This window comes from Idiotropiscis lumnitzeri, chromosome 1, assembly GCF_059441095.1.
Source record: "Idiotropiscis lumnitzeri isolate Australia: NSW breed Sydney's pygmy pipehorse chromosome 1, RoL_Ilum_1.0, whole genome shotgun sequence".
NCBI lineage: Eukaryota > Metazoa > Chordata > Actinopteri > Syngnathiformes > Syngnathidae > Idiotropiscis > Idiotropiscis lumnitzeri.
In genome coordinates, this window is record NC_142391.1 from 25,168,704 (window position 1) to 25,191,560 (window position 22,857).

At 39.2% G+C, this 22,857-nt stretch overlaps 2 protein-coding genes across 9 annotated transcripts in view; one reads left to right on the top strand and one right to left on the bottom strand.

Annotated features, from left to right (window-relative positions):
- Nucleotides 1–1,688: 1,688 nt before the first annotated feature.
- tmem167a (transmembrane protein 167A) lies at nucleotides 1,689–4,903 on the bottom strand. Its single transcript, XM_088291848.1, has 4 exons — nucleotides 4,779–4,903; nucleotides 3,796–3,905; nucleotides 2,669–2,703; nucleotides 1,689–2,544 (listed from the first exon to the last, which is right to left on the bottom strand). The coding sequence occupies exons 1-4, from the start codon at nucleotides 4,779–4,781 to the stop codon at nucleotides 2,474–2,476; spliced, it is 219 nt and encodes a 72-aa protein (XP_088147974.1). The 5' UTR covers nucleotides 4,782–4,903; the 3' UTR covers nucleotides 1,689–2,473.
- LOC148343941 (DNA repair protein XRCC4-like) overlaps nucleotides 4,865–22,857 on the top strand; it is a 28,978-nt gene continuing 10,985 nt past the window's right edge. For 5 of the 8 annotated variants that reach the window (XM_088291799.1, XM_088291776.1, XM_088291792.1 and 2 more), the window contains exons 1-5: nucleotides 4,865–4,986; nucleotides 9,117–9,276; nucleotides 11,632–11,834; nucleotides 21,095–21,261; nucleotides 21,674–21,826. In XM_088291799.1, coding sequence (XP_088147925.1) covers nucleotides 9,138–9,276; nucleotides 11,632–11,834; nucleotides 21,095–21,261; nucleotides 21,674–21,826 — 662 coding nt within the window. In that variant the 5' untranslated portion in view covers nucleotides 4,865–4,986; nucleotides 9,117–9,137. Of the gene's footprint in view, nucleotides 4,987–9,116; nucleotides 9,277–11,148; nucleotides 11,379–11,631; nucleotides 11,835–21,094; nucleotides 21,262–21,673; nucleotides 21,827–22,857 lie in introns of those variants that run through there. The other 3 variants (XM_088291834.1, XM_088291817.1, XM_088291825.1) reach the window with 3 other exon arrangements.

The window sequence follows — 22,857 nt, forward strand, 5'->3', positions numbered from 1 at the left end:
AGTTCCCCACAACGCTTCTGTTTTACATCACGGGTAACCCAGATGACCACTAATGCGCGTTGCAGTCAAACATTCTTTGAGAGGAAACTACCGTGCCAATGAGAGATAGAAATTATGCTTCACCTATTTTTTTTTTTACGTCGTCGTGATTCGTCCACTAATCTCGGCAGCCCTAGTGCCAACTCAAGTAATATACGCAACGTGCGTAGGAAGTTTGTTTACAGCAGAGACAAGAGAAAGCGGCTATGCTTAACAAATTCTATTTATTTTCTATGCATAATTTAAATCAATATCACAAAGATTTCCAATGAATCCTCACATCCCTACTTACAGCATTTAATTTTTTAAGGTTTTGAGCAAATGACCTTTGTACCGCAAATAAAAACAAACAGCACAAACAGAAGTAACTGTAGCTGTTTTCCATAAACATAAGTGAATTGTGATGCCAAATCAAATACATGGCTTTTTTTCCCCCTCGTTATTAAGCAGGCCACCAAATCTGTCCAACGCGCAGGGCCGATGAAAGCGTCCCTATCTTTTCCCTTACTTCATTAGCAGAGACATGAAGGTGGTTCGTTGACATGAGTATCTCTGCTGACCCAAGATAGAAACAGATGTCTGAGAGCTTCCTGCTTCGTTGTGTCTCCCGTGCCAGTGTCATGGCCTGATAATCACAGCTTTACCGGCAGGCATCACTTGAACTCGACCTGGCAGAGCCCAAAATGAACGCAGGCCAACATGGCTACCTAACAAGGCACGGAACACGAGGGACTAACGGGATATGGACACTCATCAGGTATCAGACTATCGAAGGTGAGTGAGTCAAGAAGTGTCCCTCTTTATTTAGGCTTCGTCGCTACGTGGGAAAGAGGAAATATTTGTCCGGGAGTGCCTCTGTTATCTGCTGATTTACTCATCTGACTAATGCAAGAATGCTGCAATTTTAAGCCCAAATAAGGAAGTATCGGCACATCTCAATAGATTGGAAAAGAAGTGCCCAAGTCTGGAAATCGAGAGCCCCAATCCATCTTGTTTTATGTGTCCCTCCGCCAACAAGATAGTTATCAGGCATCTGCGTCATCTTGCCGATGAGCTGATCATTTGAATCAGGTGCGTTGGAGGAGGGCGACGTGTAAAACAGGCAGGATAAGGGCCGTGAGCATCCGTGGATCAGCACAATAATTCTCCAAGTGTGTTACATGGGCTCGCTCTGTTCTTATGCAAACAAATTATTGTCCAACAACCTTTTAGTTGCATTTAACTTCTAAGCACATTACATTTGCTTTTAATCATTGAGCAGTGTTTTTTTTAACTGATTATTTTTGTACTTATTTTCCTACATTTAAAACCCATTCACTGCCATTGACGACTATAGAAGTCAAAGAACCTGTTTTTGCTGGGTAGTTGATGGCAAGTTAACTTATTCACTGCCAGCTCAGTAAAGTGGAGTGTTGACGTTTAAACTGTACATTTATACACATTTGCTGCAGCATCCGGTGTGCTTTCATAATTTGATACACTCCAAAACAAGACTCGATTATTTCCCTTCACAATTAGGATGCATTGCGGGTTTAATAAGCCATTTCTCTGCTTGTGTTGTTCATCATTGCACCAAAAAAAAAAAACAATTGAACACTGCAACATTCTTGCTTCTGTGGTAGGTTTAGAAAAAAAAAGTTAAAGTACAATTAGCGTATGGCACTGACTTTATTGGGTTTGGTTAAGTACATTGCCAATTGAAAATTAAAAGAAAAAAAAAATTACAAAAAAAAAGGTACTTTACATAGAATGACCATCAGATGAAGCTGCTGTTCTTTTCTTTTTCAGCTCTTGAGTTGGATCTCATTTTTTGTACAATAAGAGTGTAAGATACAGTGGCAACAAAACAATCAATGGTTTTACTAAGCATGTGTTGATTTCTTCTGTTGTCTGCTAACAGTCCGCGACACATTTGAGTGCTGACAGAAAGATCACACAGGTGGTTATCAAAAAGCCTGGCAATAAGAGTTCAACACTTGACACCGTTCTCAGTAGCCCAACTGAGTCTGCGGTGGAATTTGATGGTGATGAATTAAATAAAACACACGCCTTAAGACCCAACCCATCGACAAAGGCTGCCGGACAGTTTGAAATGTCAATGAAAACTTGTAAACAAAATATCCAATCCCAATATATTTTTGGACAACGGTTTGAGACATTGAGATCGTCTGACGTCAGACGTCGCTTTAAGAACATGGATTCTCTCCTGATGGTGGCCCCGCCCACAAGGATCCACAAGAATGGAATAAGAACAGACCTCCATGTGCACAAAAGAATGGGCGGACGTACTCTCGTTCATGGCGACAGGGAGTGAGTGTGTTTTCCTCTTTGTACATTGTCCAACAGCTACTGAAGTTCTTGCTGTGCTTTCACATTAGCTGTCATTGTCCATGTTGCTCTTGGCATTGCCGTTTCCTTGGTCGTTTTTGGATGGCTACTGTAGGAACAGAATACTAAACGCCATGATGATACAGCAGCAAGCTACCCAAGGACTCTTCCGTTCACCTGAAGCAGAGGGATAACATCATGATCCCTTCCACTGTGACGTTGACAATTGATTCCATTTCAAATTTGATTTCAATGCAACTCAACTACAGAGACAAGGTGTTATGAAATAAAACGGGCTCACCTATTCTGGCGCATTTCCAGAAAATTCCTAGAAGCCTGAAAGACAATATAAAGAATTATTCATTAATATTAAGATTATTAATCATTCACCTCTTGAGAAACACTTATTTCAACACTTGCGAATTTGGTTAAACCACAAGTAGTATGTAACTAGTGGCACTCACGTCCTACCGCACAACCTATATATATATATTTTGCCTGTTTTACTGCCGCATCTACGTTCTTCCCCACCTCTCCTCGGAAAGAGGACTAAGTGGCGGTGGATCTACACCAGGGGATGTTAATTTTGGTGAACTGTGGGCCTGTGAAATCCTGTGAGACACTTTTGTGATTAAGGGCTCTATGAATAAACTTGACTTCACGAAAAGGATTTATGGGCTACCAACAACATAATAACAACATTAATGTTCTTGCTATGACTCTTGGTTTGTCCCGTCAGGGGTTACCTCAATGAGTCACTCGCATGAGTTGTTTGGCACAGTTTTTACACGTCCCTTATGAAACATACCCTTTTTTTGTCCAGCCATGGGGACAATCAGTGGCTGGTTATGGGGGGTACTGATCAGGACTCGAACCCGCCTCGTCTGCATGTTAGGCACCGGCTTCAACCACTACGCTAACAATGCAATGTCAGAATAGAGGCCCGGGAGATATATTACTTCCATGCTTGAGATAATCTATGCAAACTTTGGAAGGAATGTTATGTTACCATAGATTTGACTAAAACAACCAACTTTCATTCAATTACAGTGATACCTTGACATACGTGTCACCAAACATATCGTTTTTTCCAGTTATGAGCTGTCACCTAATTGTTTTTTTTTTTTTTTTGCTTTAAAATGAAAGCCTTTAATGGCCTCCACAGTGGAATGAGAGCCAGCTAGTTTGCATGGATGTCTGCTTATGAAAAAACAAAATGTTTTCTATCCATGCTTGAATCACGAATATTGTCATTAAATTATCTTTATTGGTATGGGTGTACCTCATCAATGGGCTACTTTGTTAATGTTGCACTGATCATGGACGTAAACATCAGCAACATGAATCTAATTGTTGATTAAATTATGCCATGGTATACAGTCTTAAGCTGTTAAAGATGTAAATTACGCACACATAATGGCATCCTACCCGGTCTTATTCTTGTCCAGCAGGCTGGGAGCTAGCGCTCTGATGTAGGCACACGTACATATCAGGAGAAGGATCACTGTGAGCAGTGACTGGAAGTTGAAAATGGCTGACTATAAAATGACAAGATAGCAGTACAAATTAAAAAAATGACCATAGCTTGGAACATATGCAAAGAGGGTGCTCTTTTTCATTCTCCTTCAATTATTATATTGATAATCTTTGGGTGATGAGTACTCTTGTAAGGAAAAGTCAAAGGCATTTAGAGAAGGGCAAAATAACTAATTTGCTGATTCACTGAATGATGCAATACAATAATCTAAAGTGACTCTGGAAATAATATTTAGGGTATTTTCACAATAGCGCTGCGATTGTCATTGATTGGACATTGCTTAAATTCCTTTCATATTGTTCCACACCCACAAAAATTGAGAAAAATAAATTCTAGTGTAGTTATGCTTATCGTTCATATTATTCAGAATTGCCTGTATGATCACATAGAAATTTCACATTTGCATGCACCATATTCACATTCATGGCATGTCCCTCAAAAGTAGTTATAAAAAAGAATAGACTTTATGCAACACTGGTGGAAGTGGCGGAAGCGTCTTCAATGGGACTGTTGCAACTACGTGGCACGGAACACGTAACGGTGCTAGCAACTCAGCCGAATGAAATCATGTTAGACATATGATCCATGACACTAGGGTACGACGAGTTACAAGGTGGCGATCAGCGATTGATCGGTCATCTTTAAAGAAGCAGGGCAAGGAAATAATTTACTTTTATATACCGGCTAATAATTTAGCAGTCTGGCTAGCGCTAGCAGCATCTTCAGTCCAAAACCGTCGAAATACGTAGGTAATGCATTACTACGTGTCCCAGGAAGACTACAACAGGCACATAGTTGTGCGTGCAGGCTTTACATCGCGATTACACGTATCATTTCGCGAACACATGCACTTTATGAACTAAAATATGTTTACCATTTTGACGGCGAGTCAACACCACATAACACTTCCGGTCTTGCGCCCACTACGTATTTTTACGTAATGACGTAAGGCGTGCCAAATCCCGGTCTCTGATTGGCTGACGAAACAAGGGTTGAAAGTGACAGCTCGAACAAGGAAACAAGCGTCCAGTAAATTTCATTTTCATAAAGTCTTCGTTCGGACATCGGACTGTCCCAATACCGTAAGTCTTTTGAGTATGTTTTTACGTCTTGCATAAAGCACACATGTGGACAAATGTTGTTTATTACATCACTGTTCAGCGGCACCGGTAATTTGTTATCGAAACAGTAGTAATTAAATCACTGACGCATAATTAGACTTCACGTATTGATGAAATGTTTGCAAAATAGTTATGACCACGCAAAAAGTGGTTTAATGCATTAAGTGTAGAGAGTAGAAAGGAAGAAAAAAAACATTTATTTCTGGAGAGGTGTCAAAAGTACTTCCAATGTTACTGTACATGGCCAGATAATTCACAAGACTTTGGTACATGTTGAAGCATAATTCCAAGAACATGATTTTTTTCTTGCACGCAAAATACTTTAATGGCATTATTATAGTGCTCGTACTGAGATGGGAAAACATCACTGGATTAAGGTTAATCATCAGTTCTACATCACTGCAAAGCACAACTATTAACCACTAAAACAATATCTGACTGATTTAATACTTCTCTGAAAATTTTGGGGTTGAAAATTACTTTTTTCATCTATAAGGAGTGGGGAGTAAGTTGACAAGGGCAAGAGAACCACATTTTATCCTATATCCCAGGTCCCCAACCACAGGTCCGTGGGCCACTTTCGACCAGGCCACAGTGGGCCGCCCAGATTAAAGTTAAAAAAAAACTTGCTGTACTTCTGGTTCATTTATTATTTGAAGCTAAAAAAAGATCTTATTTTGAAAAGCGACAGGATTCTCTATGATGGACTCGTGAATAGTGGTGCAACGGATCATCTTTGACCCGTGATCCGTATGGATCAAGCACCACGATTCAGGACAGGCACAATCTGCAAAATGACTGGTGAAATTAAAACTGCGCGTGATCACATTAAGGCAATGTGATTAGTCCACAATCACTATAATAGCAGCAGAAGAAGTTGGAACCTCACATGGATCTCACAAGTCGCATGTATAGGAGCATTTTGGTAACTTGAAGTGCAACCAGTCCTCAAATTAATGATGAATAATTTTTTTTCCATCTCCTGTCCCGACACCGTCATTTCAGACAGACATCTCAAGGAAGCTGCAAACACTTACCAAGCTTACCACCTCCGCAATGGCTTACTTGAAAAAATAATAGCGAAAGAAACAATGCATTGAGTCATTGATGCTAATGCAATCTCCTGAGTAGACTTTTACTTTAAAGTTGGCCCTCATGATGGCGTAACAGCTACCCTGACTTCTGTTTTCGACCTTTTAATCTTTGTGTGATCAGTAAAAGTAATTCAATGGCATGTAGGGATGGACAAAATAACTGATTCGTTTTTACAGCGCTCATTGAACGAACGATGCAAATGTGAGTCTAAAATGACTGCAGAAATAATATTCTGTGTAAACGCTCACAAAAGAAAAGAAGTTCTCAGAAGTTGCGTCCCACTAGTGGCAAGAGGGCTTCCACTTTCCACATGTGGCACGCGAAGACTCACGGAAATTAATGTTCAAGATGAGCATTGTCTTACAATGGCTTTGAATAATTTGTGTCATTTTTCACACCACTTATCCTGTACAGAGGTTGCGGGAGGGTGCTGGAGCCTTACTACGGGCGAAAGGCGCACTACACCCTGAACAGGTCGCCAGCCAGTCACAGGGCAGCTCAGAATAATATGAAATTTTATTTAATATTAATATCAACTTTTTAGGAACAAACCATGTTGGCCATCATGGTGATACTTGAAGAGCACAGTTTTTTTTTTTTTTATTGTGATAGTTGGTGTAAAAAAGTTTCAGAACCACAGTACGAGATAATCTCAAATCCAACCAGATGCAGATGGAGATGCAACTTATTTTTCTGAGAATGCAACAATAACACAAGCTTCTTTACTAATTTTAGCACACAGTGTGTAAACAAACTTGAAGAAAAAGTCCAGTGAAAGGACAGCTTAATGTTCACAGTCCTTTAATTGCACTCCACGCTTCATCTATTCTAAGGCATGGAATTCCTTAAAATTGGATGCTTTCTTTGTCACTTTTTCCCCCGCACACAATCCCTTGTTTGCTTTGTACTTCCGCAACCTAGCGTTGTGTTTTATTCTGTTTTAAGGTCTCTAAAACACCAAAAGACAATAGTTGCAGGATGAAGGGGTCAAAGGCCGGGGAACACAACAGTAGGGGAGCTATTGTTGATGATTTAAACACTCCAGCGATTCTCTGTTTGTATGTGCGTGCGTGTGTTGGTGTGTGCTCTGATGCAGCACGTGAACCGATAGACTTAAGAATCCACTCTGAGGATTTTTTTGCAGCTCACCATTCCTCACAGACAACACAGTTTTTTTTTGTTTTTTTTTTTAAATCGGTGTGTCCTTCTGTTATTACCAAAAGGTCACCGACCCCGCACACCAGATGTTACAGTAACTAATGACTAGCTGCGCTCTGTTTATGAGGTTAAAGTTGAACCCTTCATCTCCCTCGTTGCATTCGGTCCTCTTTTCTAGCCACGCCCCTTCTTGAAGCACAAAGGGTCAACTTTTTACCTGTAAGATTTTTGTGTACGGCTCAGTTTGTCTGAGCGCTTGTCGGCATGAAAGAAAAATGACGGGTGATGACACGTCATAAGTTATTACGAGGTGTCTAAAGGGACTCAGAGACAGCTAGCAACTCGACTAACTGGCAATTTAGCCTCTCTTTTTCCCTTCTGTTCCAATTTTCTTTGCCCTGTATTTAAGCAGGGAGGATGTCGAACTCCCTCCCACTTCCACTGGAACCACTAATCACCTATTCTAGGCTGGACAACCGCAATCAAGTAAAAGTTCTCAAATTATTTCATAGGAAAACAAGGATGTTGACCGTAAAACTAAATGGACAGTTATCGGCTGTTCGTGGGTTTCATTCTTACCATTTCGTCATTGCTACTATCTGGTGTTGTATTCATGTTAACAGCTGATGTCGCACCATTAGTGACAGTAAGATTAGCTCGAGGGGGCACAGTGACATTACTAAATGACTGCACACAATTGCAGCCTCTCACCACTAAATATTCTCAGATTAAAGCAGACTGATCATGAGTGTGAGATTATTTGCAATAAAACATAATATGCTTCTCTATTCTAAACATGGCAATCATTTGTATGAATTAGGCGGCATACGGTAATCCAGCCGCTTTTAGCCATCTCAGAAGATGGCCATTCTGTCGACTGAAAATGACATCACAGTTTCTCAGATAACGACCAATCACGGCTCACCTACTCCCTGAAGCTGAGCCATGCTTGGTCACTATCTGAGCCCTGAGCAACTTTGAATCCCCCCTAAAATAGACAATTTACTGCTTAACTCATATCCCACAAGTGCAATATCAATCAGAATGCCGTGTTTCGCCTAGTGGGCCTGCATAGAATATATTTTTGTGAAGAAAATATTGGGTTGACTCCCCCTTTAATAAGACATTCGCGAAACATATGCTTTTTATTTGGATAACTGAATATTTTTGCAGATTTTCTGACAGACTTTATGGATTAAACCTGAATACAATGATGGATATTAAAACTTTTTATTTTAAATCCAATTCATCATTTAATATTCACACTCATCAAAAGATTAATCCATTTTTAAAATATTTATTAGCAGCACTACCCTTAACTATGTCTTACAATCCAACATGGCAATAGAACCATGTATACTTTAAGTGTTAATCTAATTAAATCAAGAGGCAGTTATGGTAAAATGCTAAATTCATCGCATTTATATGAATATCAGAATCTATGAGATCTGTATTTTTCAACTGAATGAAAGATGCTGAAACAAGGCCTTGATTCTACTTATTGCCTCGTATAATTACTTTGCTGGTGGTGACTCGGCAAGCCGCACTCCCAACACAAAAGCCTGCCAAAACCAGATGATCTCCATGTGGTCCCACTGACTCAAAGAGACCCCTATTGAAATACACCCCCCCCCCACACACACACACACCCGCACACGCACGTATTTTTATTGCCAAATCTGAGAAGAAAACAATGAGCCATTTCTGATGTAATTAAACGATTACGTTAAGTTGCAACATAAGACTGAAATGGGGCTCGTGAGAGTAGCTACTAGTGCATCCCAAAACTGCGCATGAATTGTATCACACCATTTATGTGTGTGTTTACTTGTCTGCAGGTGAAGGTGACACATGGCAGCATGAGCGGTTCAGTCAGACAGATCACGGTGAACACAGACCCAGCGATCCCTTATTTCCTGCGAGTTGACTTTGCTGGCAACCTTAGTGCTGGGTTTGCGCTAGCTCTCTCCGATGGGATCTCTGCATGGAATGGAGAAGGTAAAAGGGACCTTTTTACAACTGCAGATTTTAGCTCACATCCACTGATTTTGCACACATGCACAGATTATTATAAATTTGGCCTTTATTCTAGGGATAGGTCATTTATTGGCCGGCCCGATTATCGGTGCCATTATTTGTAATTTTTAAAAATCTGATGACCGATAATGAATCAATTTAAAACTGTGTTAACTTCAACAAAGTATTTACATTTTCAGTTAACTTTTCAAGAGATCGTACTGATAATAGCAATACTTTACACATTTTGTTTTTCTGTTTGAAATAAGAACAAAGATAAGTGGAATTTTTTGCATTGCTGTCATTTTGAAAATTTTGAGATCTTTATTTACTCTTGAAAACTATAGGAAGTTATTGTTTAATTTTTTATTTAACTTTTGAAGACATGCTGATACCCTGGGAGCCCCCTTAACTTTATGCATATTGTCAACTCATTCACCACCAGCCACGTAAAAAAATGGATCTTTGACGTCTTTAGCCGTCAATGGTAGTAAATGAGTTAATCTGCATATATTTAAATCTAAAAAAAAATGTTAAATAAGCACATGCATAAGGTGGTTCAGCAAAGTATTTATTTATTTATTTTTTAAGATTTTGAAACCAATATTTTTCTTTGTATTGAAGTTGAATATTGGCTCCAAATTTCGGTTTTCCGGCCTCCTTGAGTACTAAAACTCGGTATTAGTATTGGCCCTGAAAAAATATTGGTCTATCTTTTCTTTATTCTCGCAGTTACTTTCTTTGTATGAATACAGCTACAGTGGTCAGGGCAATCAACTTATTGGCAATTGTGCCACTTAAAAAAAAAAAGTTTGCTTTTAAGAAAATCATAGAGTAGGCCTACAGTGTATTTCCCACCTCAAAATCTTTTTCTCACTGATAACAACACTGGTGGTTGCCTTCAGTGGGTTATATGTGCGAGAGTCAGTGTGGTAGTGAGCCTGCAACATTTCTTTGTGCTTTTTTTGTATTCGGCGTTCAGTATTCGGTGTGCAGTGGGCCAATTTAATTTATTCTTTCTTGTCTTCAACTTCTTCTTCTACGGTCTATCATTTCCCTCTTATATTTAATGGCTGTTGGTTTATCGTTACACTGTAATCAGTTTCTTCCTGACACACAGTAAATCTCACTTCATTTTTTGTAAATATGTATTTGTATCTTTTCATGTCTCAAAAATTCGACCTGTGGTTAATAAAAAATAATTTGATATTGACTATTGAGTGTTAAATGTATGGAAATTGAAATAATGGTTGAAATCTAGCAACCGTGAAACCGCTACATGCCATAAATGTGTGATTTTATGAATTTATTTTTTTTTAAATGGCACACTGTTGATATTGTTCAAGCGGAACCTTGGAAAGTGGTTACCACCACTTTTGGTGCGAGTAGAAACATGCGTGGTCTTTGAAGAATCATGGCAGAATGTGGAAACGGTGAACTAACTTCATAATCATGCATAAATCACTGTTTGATAGTAGATTTGTTCCAATCCAAAAACAAATTGTGTAGAACAAAAAATACACATTTTTTTTCTCCGAAACACTGATTAAGGATTAATCTTCCATTTACTAATTTCAGACAGCCTCTCAATGCAGTTTGAAAAGATCTGGCATTCATAATGTGATCTACAAAGTAATTATGAGGATGACCTTGACACATGATCGTAATTGGCCTACTATGTGTGCATGGAAAATCATTATGTAACTGCTAAAAGCTACAGGGGTCCGCTACCCCCCCCCCCCAGTCAGTGAAGCACTGGTTTAGACTGATTGCTAGTTCACCTGCTCTATCAATCAACAAATTGGCCCAACTGTTCACCTGCACCTGGCAAAGGCCTTTCCAATAATATTGACTCTTTAAGCAGGGGGACACAAGTGAACCTGTTTTCCCATCATCCCTTCACTTTAGTGTTGCGTGTTACAGGTGTGTAAAATAATGAAACTCCACAAGGACTGTCTTTGTTGATGCACGCCCGTGATGAGGCTTTGTGTGCCTGAAGTAAGTGTTCTGTGAAAGGACAGCTGGAAACATAAGAGCTCCTTGCTTTTCGATTGCTGTCCATCTGCGGGACTGTGACTGCTGTGGTATGTGCGGAGCTCGCTCACTGTGTGTCTACGTTTGATGTGTTAATTGGGACCCTCGGCCCTCGTATGTGCAGCTGTGCAACAGCTGATGACCTTCCCCTCGGCTTCCCTGCATGCTTCTTTTTAAATCGTCTTTTGCATATATTTATGCCTTATGATGTCACTTGTATTGACAGTTTTGTTCAGCAGTCCGCTTTTATCCCTTTGGTTACTCTTGCAAAATAATGCCAAAAAATGCTTTCCTTCTGTCCAGTTTCAGATGATGAGGTTAGGAGGGAGGCCAGTGACATGGAGGTCCCGATGGAGAGTTATGTGGAGGACCTGCATCAAGCACTGATGAGTGGTGGACAGGGGAGAGGAGCTGGGGGGAGAGCGGCTGACGTTGACGTCTATTCTTTTGAGCTCACTCTGGATCGCCGTCAATTCTCTTATCACAAGATGTGTGACAGCGGCGCGGTAAGACAGCATTTTGAATACACACAATGTTAACCCTGGAAAGCCTAAAGCATTAAATGAAAAAAAATCACCTTCTTTAAAAAATGTTGAGCCTTGAGTGGTCCATCTCAATAAAATGAAGCAAAAATACATTTTAATTAATCATTTTTCCATCTGACTTTGAGTTTGCATTATATATACACCAACCTACTACTACTACTGCTACTACTACTAATCCCCCCCGCGCCCCCCAAAAAACAAGTCTCATGCTGAACCAAAGAATAAAAATGAGCTTTAAGATGAGTTTTAAAGACGGGAAGCGAAGGGGGCTTGTCTAAGGTTTAGCGGGTGGTCATTCCATAGAGAAGGACTGGCAACGGAAAAGGCTCAATCCCCTCTGAGCCTTCACGTCATCCTCAATGCCTCTATTAGGGTCTGGTCTGTAGTAAGTAAGATTGGGCGAAACCGTTTAAAGATTTGAAAACAAATAATAGAACCTTAAAAAGAACTCTACATTTTTTAGGGAGCCGGTGATGGGACGTCAGAGTAGAAGTTTTATGCTCCTCTTATGAGTACCAGTCAAGAGGCAAGCAGCAGCATTTTGGACCAACTGGAGACACTTGATGGAGGATTGGCCGACTCCAAAATAAAGTGCATTACAGCAATCCAGCCGAGATACAATAGAATACAATTTTATTTATATAGCACATTTCACAACAGCTGGAGATGTAACAAAGCGCTTACCGTATGCGGTCATATAAGTTAGCAGGTAATTAGAACACAAATAAAAACACTTAAACCCATTCACAATAGATACTAGAATAATAGCAGAACGGCGACAGTCCCATGTTGAGTCGAAAGCTAAAAAATATGAATGCGTCTTCAAACAGGTTTTAAAAATGGACAGAGAGTGGGGTTGCCTAACGTTTAATGGGAGCTCATTCCAAAGGGAAGGACCGGCAACAGCAAATGACATTGCCTGCAAATCATGATCGTTTCCCTACATTTAGATGTGCACACTCACATTCAACACACTTAATTTAATACATGAGGGATTTGTACCCCTCAAAAGTGCTAAAAAAAAAAACAAAACAAAAGAAATGACCATGTTTCGAAAGCTGTCATTGGGCTCATTACTTGGCCCTTAAATTCCTCAACATCCTGTGCCCCTAAACTCAAACCAGCAATGTTCCCCAGGGAGAAAAAACATGCAATGGCATAGCTCCTAATAGAAAGGAAGTCTTTTTAGGGGGGGGCTATTAAGAAGATAAGGTTTATAGTCTACATTATTGCAGAAATAGAAAAGCCCCTTCCCCTCCAGGTGGCCTTGGACAAAGGCACATGATAGAAATCATTCTGTTTGTTGCCAGGTGAATTGTGCTCTCACGGGCACAGCTTGGAAAAGTCCGGCAAAAAGGTTTACTGATTCAGCTCTGCTTAAATAGCAAGGTGTAGATAGCTTCGATGGTAGCTAATGAGGGGTGTGTTGAGTGAGCTTTCACATGTTGGCCACCTGTGCTTCTTTCACTGTTCATTGTGACCACCAGCTTTGACTGAGTGGTGTCCTCTCAGTGGATTTTAGTGTTATTCTCGTCAGGTGCTCTTGCCTTTAGGGTGCAGATCAGCCTCGGCCTACTCTTAAGATGACTGTCTCGGCAGAGGTGACCAGAAGGCGAAAGCCGGCGGCTTAGGAACACTGTAAAGGACCATAAAACCCAGATTTATGCACAGGACATCCTAATGTACCAGTACTATATACATGAGTTGAGTCAAGCTTGCTGTCCCCTTCTAACTTCCTCTGGCTTTCTCTCTGAGTGTGTGCTCCATGTATAAAAATGCACCTGTGCGTGTTTGGGAAAGGTTACTCGAGAGGAGAATGGTGCCCCCACCCAAAAAAATAAAAAAATAATTAAGTATGATCTAATGAAATGAAATATTAGGTCTACACACAAATTTTATTTTTCTATTTTAAGATTAAGTGGAGCAATCAGACCGCACAAAGTAATTAGATGAGTGTGGCCTTTTAAACATTCTACTATGCATGTCAGTTTCCTTGCTTGATAATTTGAGGGTGCAGGAATAGCGAAATATTCAACCGCTTTCCTTTAGTAATGAAAGTTGGGTGGGGACAAAACAGATGTTGAACTTGGCCTAAAATTAATATTTTATGAATATGACCCTCAAAGTGGCAATGATGAATGTAATTTCGGTGTTTTTGGTTAAAATGTGACTAAGCAGGTGTTTTATGTTGCTGAGACAGATATTATTGCCTCCTCAATACATATTTAAATAGCAATCTGTCATTGTGAGAAGAGTGAATCCGTCAACCCTTTACCAATTCACACTGTTTCTAGAAATGTTCCTCTGCATGTTTTTTTTTTAGTTACTTAGCTAGACTTCAGTGGTTCGTGTTTTTATGTTAGTTTTATTGCATCTAATCTAATCTAATCTAATAATTTCACACATACGTAATGCTGAGGTTTCCTCTCCAATCCATGAAAAGTCATGCGTCTTCCAAACGTTTCGCACTGCAGAGTATTTTTCATCACTGTACCGTACTGGAATCATGAAAAAAAAAATTCAGCTCTATTAATGGGGGCTTCAAAGCCCTGAAAAATCATGTTGTTGTCTCTGCTCTCAAATGCTATGGGTGTCTTCGTAGAATCTGTGAAATGACACACCACTCAAACGTGGAGACTACTTTGTCTGGCAACTTATAGGTTTGAGCTGTGAAAGTGAATAAGACTAAAGCCTCCGCCATGATGAAAGGTGCTAGCCACCCAAGCTCACAAGCTAACAGACACTCTTCTGGGGGGATGGGTGTGGGCGTCGCACCTTGTAATTTTTCTCAAAGCAATGACATAATAAACATTTACGATATGATTTTTCCAAGTTTCCTCTTTCAATTGACTGTGGGAACATCCTTATCAGGCATGGCTTGGCGACTCCCGCCCCTGCTTCCTGGTCTTTATCTATCCCCACGCCTCCCGACCGCGCTAATGTCTGCTCCATGCCCATGCTTCCTGTCCTGAACACGCTTGCTCACTTTCTACTACTTTATTCTGTCATCATGCCACTCAGCGTTATCACGCTCACTTCCCTGCTTACATGGAGATGATGCTCAACCCTTAGATACTATTTGGGTCCAATTTGACCTGTTTTGACATTTGACAGCAATAAACATACCTCAATGACTTATCGATGACCCAAATACACAAAAATGTCTGTAAACTGACGCAAATTGTTTTTTGTCATTATTGAGTATGACAAGAATAGAGCTGGGCACATGACCCTTTTTTGACAGTCAGTCCCCCGCCTTCCGGCTGCGATCTCTGTAACGTTCCGGCCTCAACCCTCTGGCCTTATTCATAAATATTGTCAGCCCCGACCCTTTACGGCCCCCGCAAAAAAAAAAAAAAAAGTTGCCTTGCATGACGCTGCCACGGCAGAGATTTATTTAAACATCATTAGCTGACGAATTTACCATTCAAATCCGCTTACCTCGTTATGAACGTATTATGGTCTTATTCGCCTCCTTCGTCTCTTTCTTCTTCTCCGCAAACGTGCCCGATGCCTGCAATTATGCACTGTTGGTGTTATAGAGATACAGGGATTGTGGTTGAAAGCCCACTGTCAACTCAGAGGAAATCACCAGACTTCTTTGCTGAGTGTGACCTAAGCTAGTTAGAACGGTTCATAAAATAACCCCATAAATGAACACACTTCAATTATATGTGACTGAAATCTATTTAACGATCCCGATTTCATGAACTGCAACAACATTGGCAAGCAAGGGCATACATAACCTTTTTAACCTTTCCACCTGCCCCACTTCCCAAGCCAGAGTTATACTGGCTAAACACAGCAATAAAACAAGGAATCCCACCTGCAAAACTTTAACCTACGCGACATTTACGACGGTTAGATGATTTGTGCAACTCAAAGAAGCTCAGATGTTGCGGCACGGTTACTGGAGTCTTGACTGACGACTGCTCCAAAATGGCGTACTGTATGATCTGGCCAAGTAGTGCAGCTTCCATAGCTGTCTATGTGCAGTACTTTGCCTGCATAAATTAACGGCATCTCAGCGTTAATGTAAGGAGGGCATTAAAACACAACCGAACCTCACGGCATTATACTGAATAGTGTTTCTAATTTTTGACTTGTAACTGGAATTCACCTATACGGTGAGTATTTGTATGTCAATGCTCTGACCCGTGTGGTATGTGGCGTTAAGTCCGTGTATTGGCTGTTATGACAAGCAAAGTATCTTTTACACCGATACCATCCGCCCTTTCTGCTCTTGTTTGACCTCATGCTCTGCTTTAGCTGTCTGGAGACACACGAAAACAAACACCGGACCACACATCAGACCACATTGTAATTTTAAGTAATGAACCCACATTTCCATTCAGATATCCTGCTATAGATAACATTTTGCTCTGGACGCACTGTGAGGTACAACTCGGCAATAATGAGATCAAATACAGGAAATCGAAATTTTGCCTTGACAATACAATTTAGGATTGACTTACATTGTAAAAGGGTGTTAATTTAGAAATGAATAAAATGTAGTTCTAGTTCAGTGTTGTAGAGCTGTGCCACATCATACAGATGAGCCGTGTTAAAGTTATTTCGATACTCTGAATGGGTCCAAAATGACATAATGAACATATTGCTGATGTTGCGTACTTCATGCGTGTTCTCTGAGTGGTTGCTCGTGTAAAAGTAACACTTTATTTTCTGCATACAAACCCCCTTTGATTTTATATTTATATATCTATATATCTATATATATATATATATATATATATATATATATATATATATATATATATATATATATGGAGGTCTATCTCCTTTCTTTACCTTTGTCTTGTATTGATTAAAAACTCATGTCAATTCGAGAGAATCTTGCATTGTTTTTGCTGTGGAATAAAATACATAAACAAGTGGCATTAGGCCATGGATCTGAAACCTCAGTTAGACCTCCCATACCTTAGTAGAGCCTGGCTGACCTTTAACGTTATCTTTTTGTCTCAGGGGACAAGCAGATGCTCAAGAAAATAAATGGAGTAGTCTAAGATCCCTTTCTTCTTTCCACAAAGACCTACAATCAATAACAAACAAAATCTTCTTCAAGCACAGGGCTTGTTTTTACTTTTATATATAGTTCTCTTGAGATATTATTATTTTATTATATTATAATTAGACTTAGATTCAGATTTTTCAACATATAATTATATTGCCGCACTGTACTTTACTAATTTATTGCCAAATAATTTACATTACGATCAGATGACGGACAGCAGCAGGTTGAGGAGCAGATTGATGGAAAACGATGGTGGAGATGAAAGAGTTTGAAGCATCATGTTAAGTTTGGATTATTTTTCGGTCCGTAGTTGTCTTTCAGTATAGTGAATAGTATTTAGTGTTTGTTGTATAGTATTGTGTTTGTGAAGTGAGCCGTGAGTATATTCTTAGTGTCTTAAATCAGCCATTCCTCCTACTGCATTGGCTTCCATCAACCAGCGACTCGTTTGGTATTATTAGGGGAACTTCTTGCACAACTCAGTGACACACAGATTTCTCCTGGACAGTCTGCACTGGATCAATGTGACATTCTTATGTTTGTTCTGACTTTTATGAGTTTCCCTGAGCATCCTTGTTCTTAGATCTAGGGTGGTCTCCCCATTTGTTATTTCCTCTTACAATACTTTTTTTTTCATTTAGTTACCTAATTGATAAAATTGCTGATCCCCCTTGTTACATTGCAAGCCAGTCTGCAGTAATACACATGAAAGACTAAAAGAAGAAGTGAAGGGGAGGTTTGATACTGCCTTTGTAAATTGATCTAAATTTGGATTAATTTGAATAATCACTGACTCCCCTTATTTGAGTTGGTCAATTTGGTCATTTGTAGTCCTCAATGCCCAATTTATTATGTTTTTAGAATTGTAGTATTATGGTCAAGGGCAATTTAATGTGTACTCTGTCTTATTATTACAATTTTCTTTACGCACCACAGAGAATGCAAGACCACACACATGCAGGCCTGCAGGGAGAAATGTCAGCATGAGGGGGCGCACAAGTGGCGACTTCACCTCTTCGCTGAGTTTCGGGGGTTCCAGCACCCGCCTTAGGGACTTCTCTTAGTAGTTAGAATGCAGCCGACAGTTCAATAGATCAGAACAGCGATTTTCAGATGTATTTTCCTATTCTTAAAAAAAAACATAAACCTAATGAACTTCTTCGTATGTTTGCAAATCTAACAAAAATGAACAATACATTATAAATGTCGTTCGCTTTCATCTTAGACGAATAAATTTAAAACGAGACCCGAAAGCTCATGTATGACATTAATTGACAGAGTATTGGTGTAGAGCCGTAGCTACAGAAGAAGAAAGGTCAGTTGTTTTAGAATTGAAGTTTACTTTATTATTTAGTGCCTTTTTTTTTTAAATGAGACAATCAACAAATCCGGGATATAGTTTAAAAACAAACTAAAAAAAACTAAAACCAACACAAAATTAATATTAACAAAACTAAAAAGAAACATTTTCAAAAGCATAATAAAAACCAGCTTAATAAGCATATAAATCTAATTAAATTTATTAAGTCAAAATGAAAAATTAACAATAATTAAAAAAAAAATCTAAATTTTCCCACCAATCTTGTCTCTCTCGACACACGAATGTGATCACTATACATCAATTGCAAAACATTAGGAAACAAAATAAATGTCTTGGCACTGATCTTTTCTTTTTATGAAAGTGCGACTTCAAAAGTCTGACACTTGCACTTCTTGCCCCTTACCCAACTCCCGGCATGTTCCATAGAGGACACCCCTGTTGTATGCTTGTCAAATTCATGTAACGTTCCAAATAAAAGGCAAGTCTGACCTGCACGTTAAATGCTTAACTTTACTGGGGGGGGCCTCGGTTTACAACAAAATTCACAAATTTCGACATAAGTTGGAACGAGCCATAGTCCATCTCTTACCTACACTCATGTAAAAAAGGATAATTATTCCAGTAAATATTTGTCTGGAAAACACATCTAGGCCAAGAATAGAAAACTACCAATGAAAAATATTAAATACAGCAGTAAGTGAGCATGCAGACCGCGCAAGCTGGTTTGTTGTGTGCTGTTCTGTTATTCATGCGCACGGTGGTAGACAGAACCCCCTGTCATTTTTTAACTTCCTGTTCACGACCCACCCATAATGGGCCTGTGACATGCTGTTGGGTCCCGACGCACCAGTTGAGAATCGCTGCTTTAAAATATTTTTTACCGACAGAATAATTCACGAGGGTGTAGGGAGCTATGTAAAGATGCTGATGGAAATCAAATCTGATGGAGAAGTGGACGGATTGAGGCACTTTTAAAACTACACGAGTGAGCAAAGCGAATGTTCATTGGTGACATTTTTATTAGTGGAAAGGAAAACAGCTGTGTGTCTTGCCAGGACAAAATCGGCCCTGGAGAAAAATGACAAGTATTTTATGAGGGCTTTTGAAGATGGCATCTTTATTACAGTGGGTCTGAAACTTTGACACAGCCTAGTTAAGATTTAGCACCTCATCACCTTTTGGTTTCCCATTGAGACCTGCACCTTAGTGTTTTTTATTTTTAGTGGACATAGTATGTTCTTGCAGTGAATCGGAAATTATATTCAAGGCAACAAGCAAACAACAGTTTGCCAATTGAAGTGACATTTTTGTTGAGAAGCTGATGCTCATATTTCATTAGGCCATTTAGGCAAATGCTAAGGACGCCAGGGCGCGCTAAAACTTGTATAAGGAGAGAAACAAAAATCTTCCTGAACATTAATAACATTAGTTTCTATCAACTCTCAAAATGGAACTGATAGTAGGCCAATAGGTTCAAATGCAAAGCAATGCCCGATTACTGTAATATGGTTGATCAGTTAATCCATCAGCGTTTTTAAGTATGTAACTGTCCCGCAACGGCTGTATGCTTTTATTATTTAATAGTATTCCCATCTGACAGGGATTTTTTTTCCTGCTATCAATAGTGTCAGGTTTTTAATCCTAGTTGGATGCCTTGTTTATTAAAATTGTCGAAAACTTATTAATTGCTTCAAACTTTGCTCCACACGTTGATGTTATGAATTAGTGTGATCATTGTTATCGTTACTTGCATTCGTAGTATTAGTTGTTTTTATTTATTATTATTATTATTTATTGTTATTATTTATTATGTATTATTATTATTAATAGTATTATTGTTGTTGTTATTGTTATCATTATTATATTATTTTATAAATAAATAATCTTTCCCTTTTTTTGTAAGTCTGTATTTAATCACAGAAAAATAGGGTGCTATAAAAAAAATGGCACCACATTGGATTGGGCTGCCTCTGTTTATCAGAATTCAAATTCACAGTGCTGTGAGAAGCTCAATCAAGAAAATGTAGTCTCTGGATTTTGCTAAAAAGTATAGGATTTCTTGATTATCAATGCCAAAATCCTTCCCACTGATGCCAAAAGACAGAAAAAAAGCCAAATGTGATATTTTTCCGAGCCTGTTTGTGTCTTGTGAATTTGTGAGCGAGAAGCGAATAGAGAGGAAACTGTGTGTTGACTTTCCTAGTTCACCTGCTTGCCCATGAATCCTCCCCCCCAGTACTTCTCCCAGACGGACAAAAACACCTCATCATCACATAAAGTCTCAGACTTCAGAGAAAACCTGATGTAATGGTTTGTTGGACCTTTGCTCTGCAGATCATCTTGGGATGGCACGCAAGTGCAAATGTTTGCTGGAACTCCAATGCAGATTTTGGAAGCTCGTGGAGATGAGAGTTATCGTTTATGTTTTTCACCATGACAGTTATGCTCTGTTTTGATAATTTCCTCTATTTTCTTCCAAGGGAGCACATCGTCAACTGGCAGAGTCTTATATTTGAGTGTTTCCTTCTTGTCTAGACTTTATCCATTCAGTCTCCTGTAAATTATACTTGGATTACTTAAGAAGTGTCTAACTCCGGTCCTCGAGAGCCCTTGGTAAACGGGAGAATGTCATTTGTGTTGTGATCATGTGATACAACACATCATTTTTGATTGGCAGTTCCATCTCTGACACTTCTACTTAAACTTTCCAATCACAGAAAAACTAATTGGAGACAAACGGCCACTCATGAAACTTCTACCGCACACAGCACAACAGTTTTTCTCTGTGTGCGACATCCCTATGACCCCGTGTTAGCTTTTATCCCATGAAACTGTGTTCCAACACTCTTAATCTCATCCCATTTTCAGGTGCGCTTGGGCTCTTTGATGCTTCAGCCTGATCCACACCCGTTAGCGCTGACCCGGGAGATGATTGGCCAGTCACTCAAACGCAACACGAACCTGGTGAAAGAACACTTGCTGTTATTGGAGGAGAACCGTAAACTAAAAGAGGAACATGCACAAATACTTGAAGAGTAAGTTTGTAGAGTTTTCTTCAAATATGAAAAAAAAAAAAATGATGGCCAAAAAATGTCAACCCTCTTGCCAGAATGGTAATTCTGTGTTAACCGTTAGAGCTGTTTGCTTACAGACTCTTGTTGGTTTTTCGTGCTCACTGCCAGCTGTTTTTATGCACAGCAGTCAACCGTTATGACATCATCACCGGTCGCCCGTATGAGTGTTGAAGGTTACACCCAGAACTCCGAACTAGGCTTATGATTTCTGGGAACTGGTGCATGGCTGGTGCAAGCTTTTTGTCAGGTTTTTTTTCTTGGTTCAGTTATACAGACATCATAATTCTTCGGAGCAAATTACTCCGATGTTGTGTCCAAAAGTGTGATGTATACATTTGTGTGAACATATGTACCTTGGTCCCTTTGTCACTAGGCTCGGACATCAAGTTCAGGATAAGGAAACAATGACAAAAGACCTTTACGCCCGTTTTGTTATGGTGCTCAATGAGAAGAAGGCCAAGATCAGAAGCCTGCAGGATGCTCTGAGTCAGCTCCGACCGACTGCCACCGGCCAGAGAAAGCAAAGGTCAGCTGCAGATGATAAGACTTCAGTTGATTCTTAACATACAGTTGCAGAGTTGCAGATAATACCGGAAAACTCCTTCCAGTCATGCTTGAAGGCACGCTTGAGAAGGCAGGGAAAGTGTGTTAGATTTCAGGAAGATTACTTCTAAAACTAATACTAAAACTAAAACTTTTTATTTCTGATTTGGTTTTAAGATATATCTTTTGTAACACCAGTCCTGGAAATTCTCTGACACATTTCTTAAACAGAATTGCTGGTAATCTTCAGATGCTGAATAGCAAACCTCACTAAATTAAATTGTTAATAGATAAAAATTAACAGAAAATTCTTGAATGAAATTCAGGTATTGATTTTTTTTTTTTTTTTAAATGTTAGTATTTCTTTTTTTATGATACATTATGAACATAATTATTTTCATTTGCAAACTAATGAAACCCCTGGACAAAAATTTGGGGACCCTTATTTTAATATTTTATAATCATTTGAGGCAGTCTGTACAATCAAACAATTTTCTGTAAGGTCCTGAGGTTGAGAGTTCAAATCCAGGCTCCTGTGTGGAGTTTTTGTTTTAAATTGTAAGTAGATAGTAGTTGGTTGGCGGATGGATGTACTGTACTTTGATCAGATGTAACAGTGTCGTAAATTTTAGGACATATTGTATTTTCCATTTAGATGATTGAAATTTTAATGCTAATTTACAATATGGAGGCTATAATGGAAACTTCAGAGCCAACAAGAACCACTTGGACTTTTAATTATCCAGCACCAAAATAATCAGATCAGCATTAGTCGCACCTCTTTAGATTTATTTTTAATTTTCTTTCTGTCTACCCGTGTTGAAGAGCGGTGTAATGATGGGAAGACTTTACTCTTAGTCTGCCTGGCTTCCCCAACTTTTTAAATGTTTTTTGAATGAAATATTGAGAGATATTAACCTTAAGCCTTGGCCAACTAAGTTCGGTTGGTACTGCAATTTTAAGTTTTTTTGTAGGTATTAGCCACACACATTTATCCATACATAATACAGTCTG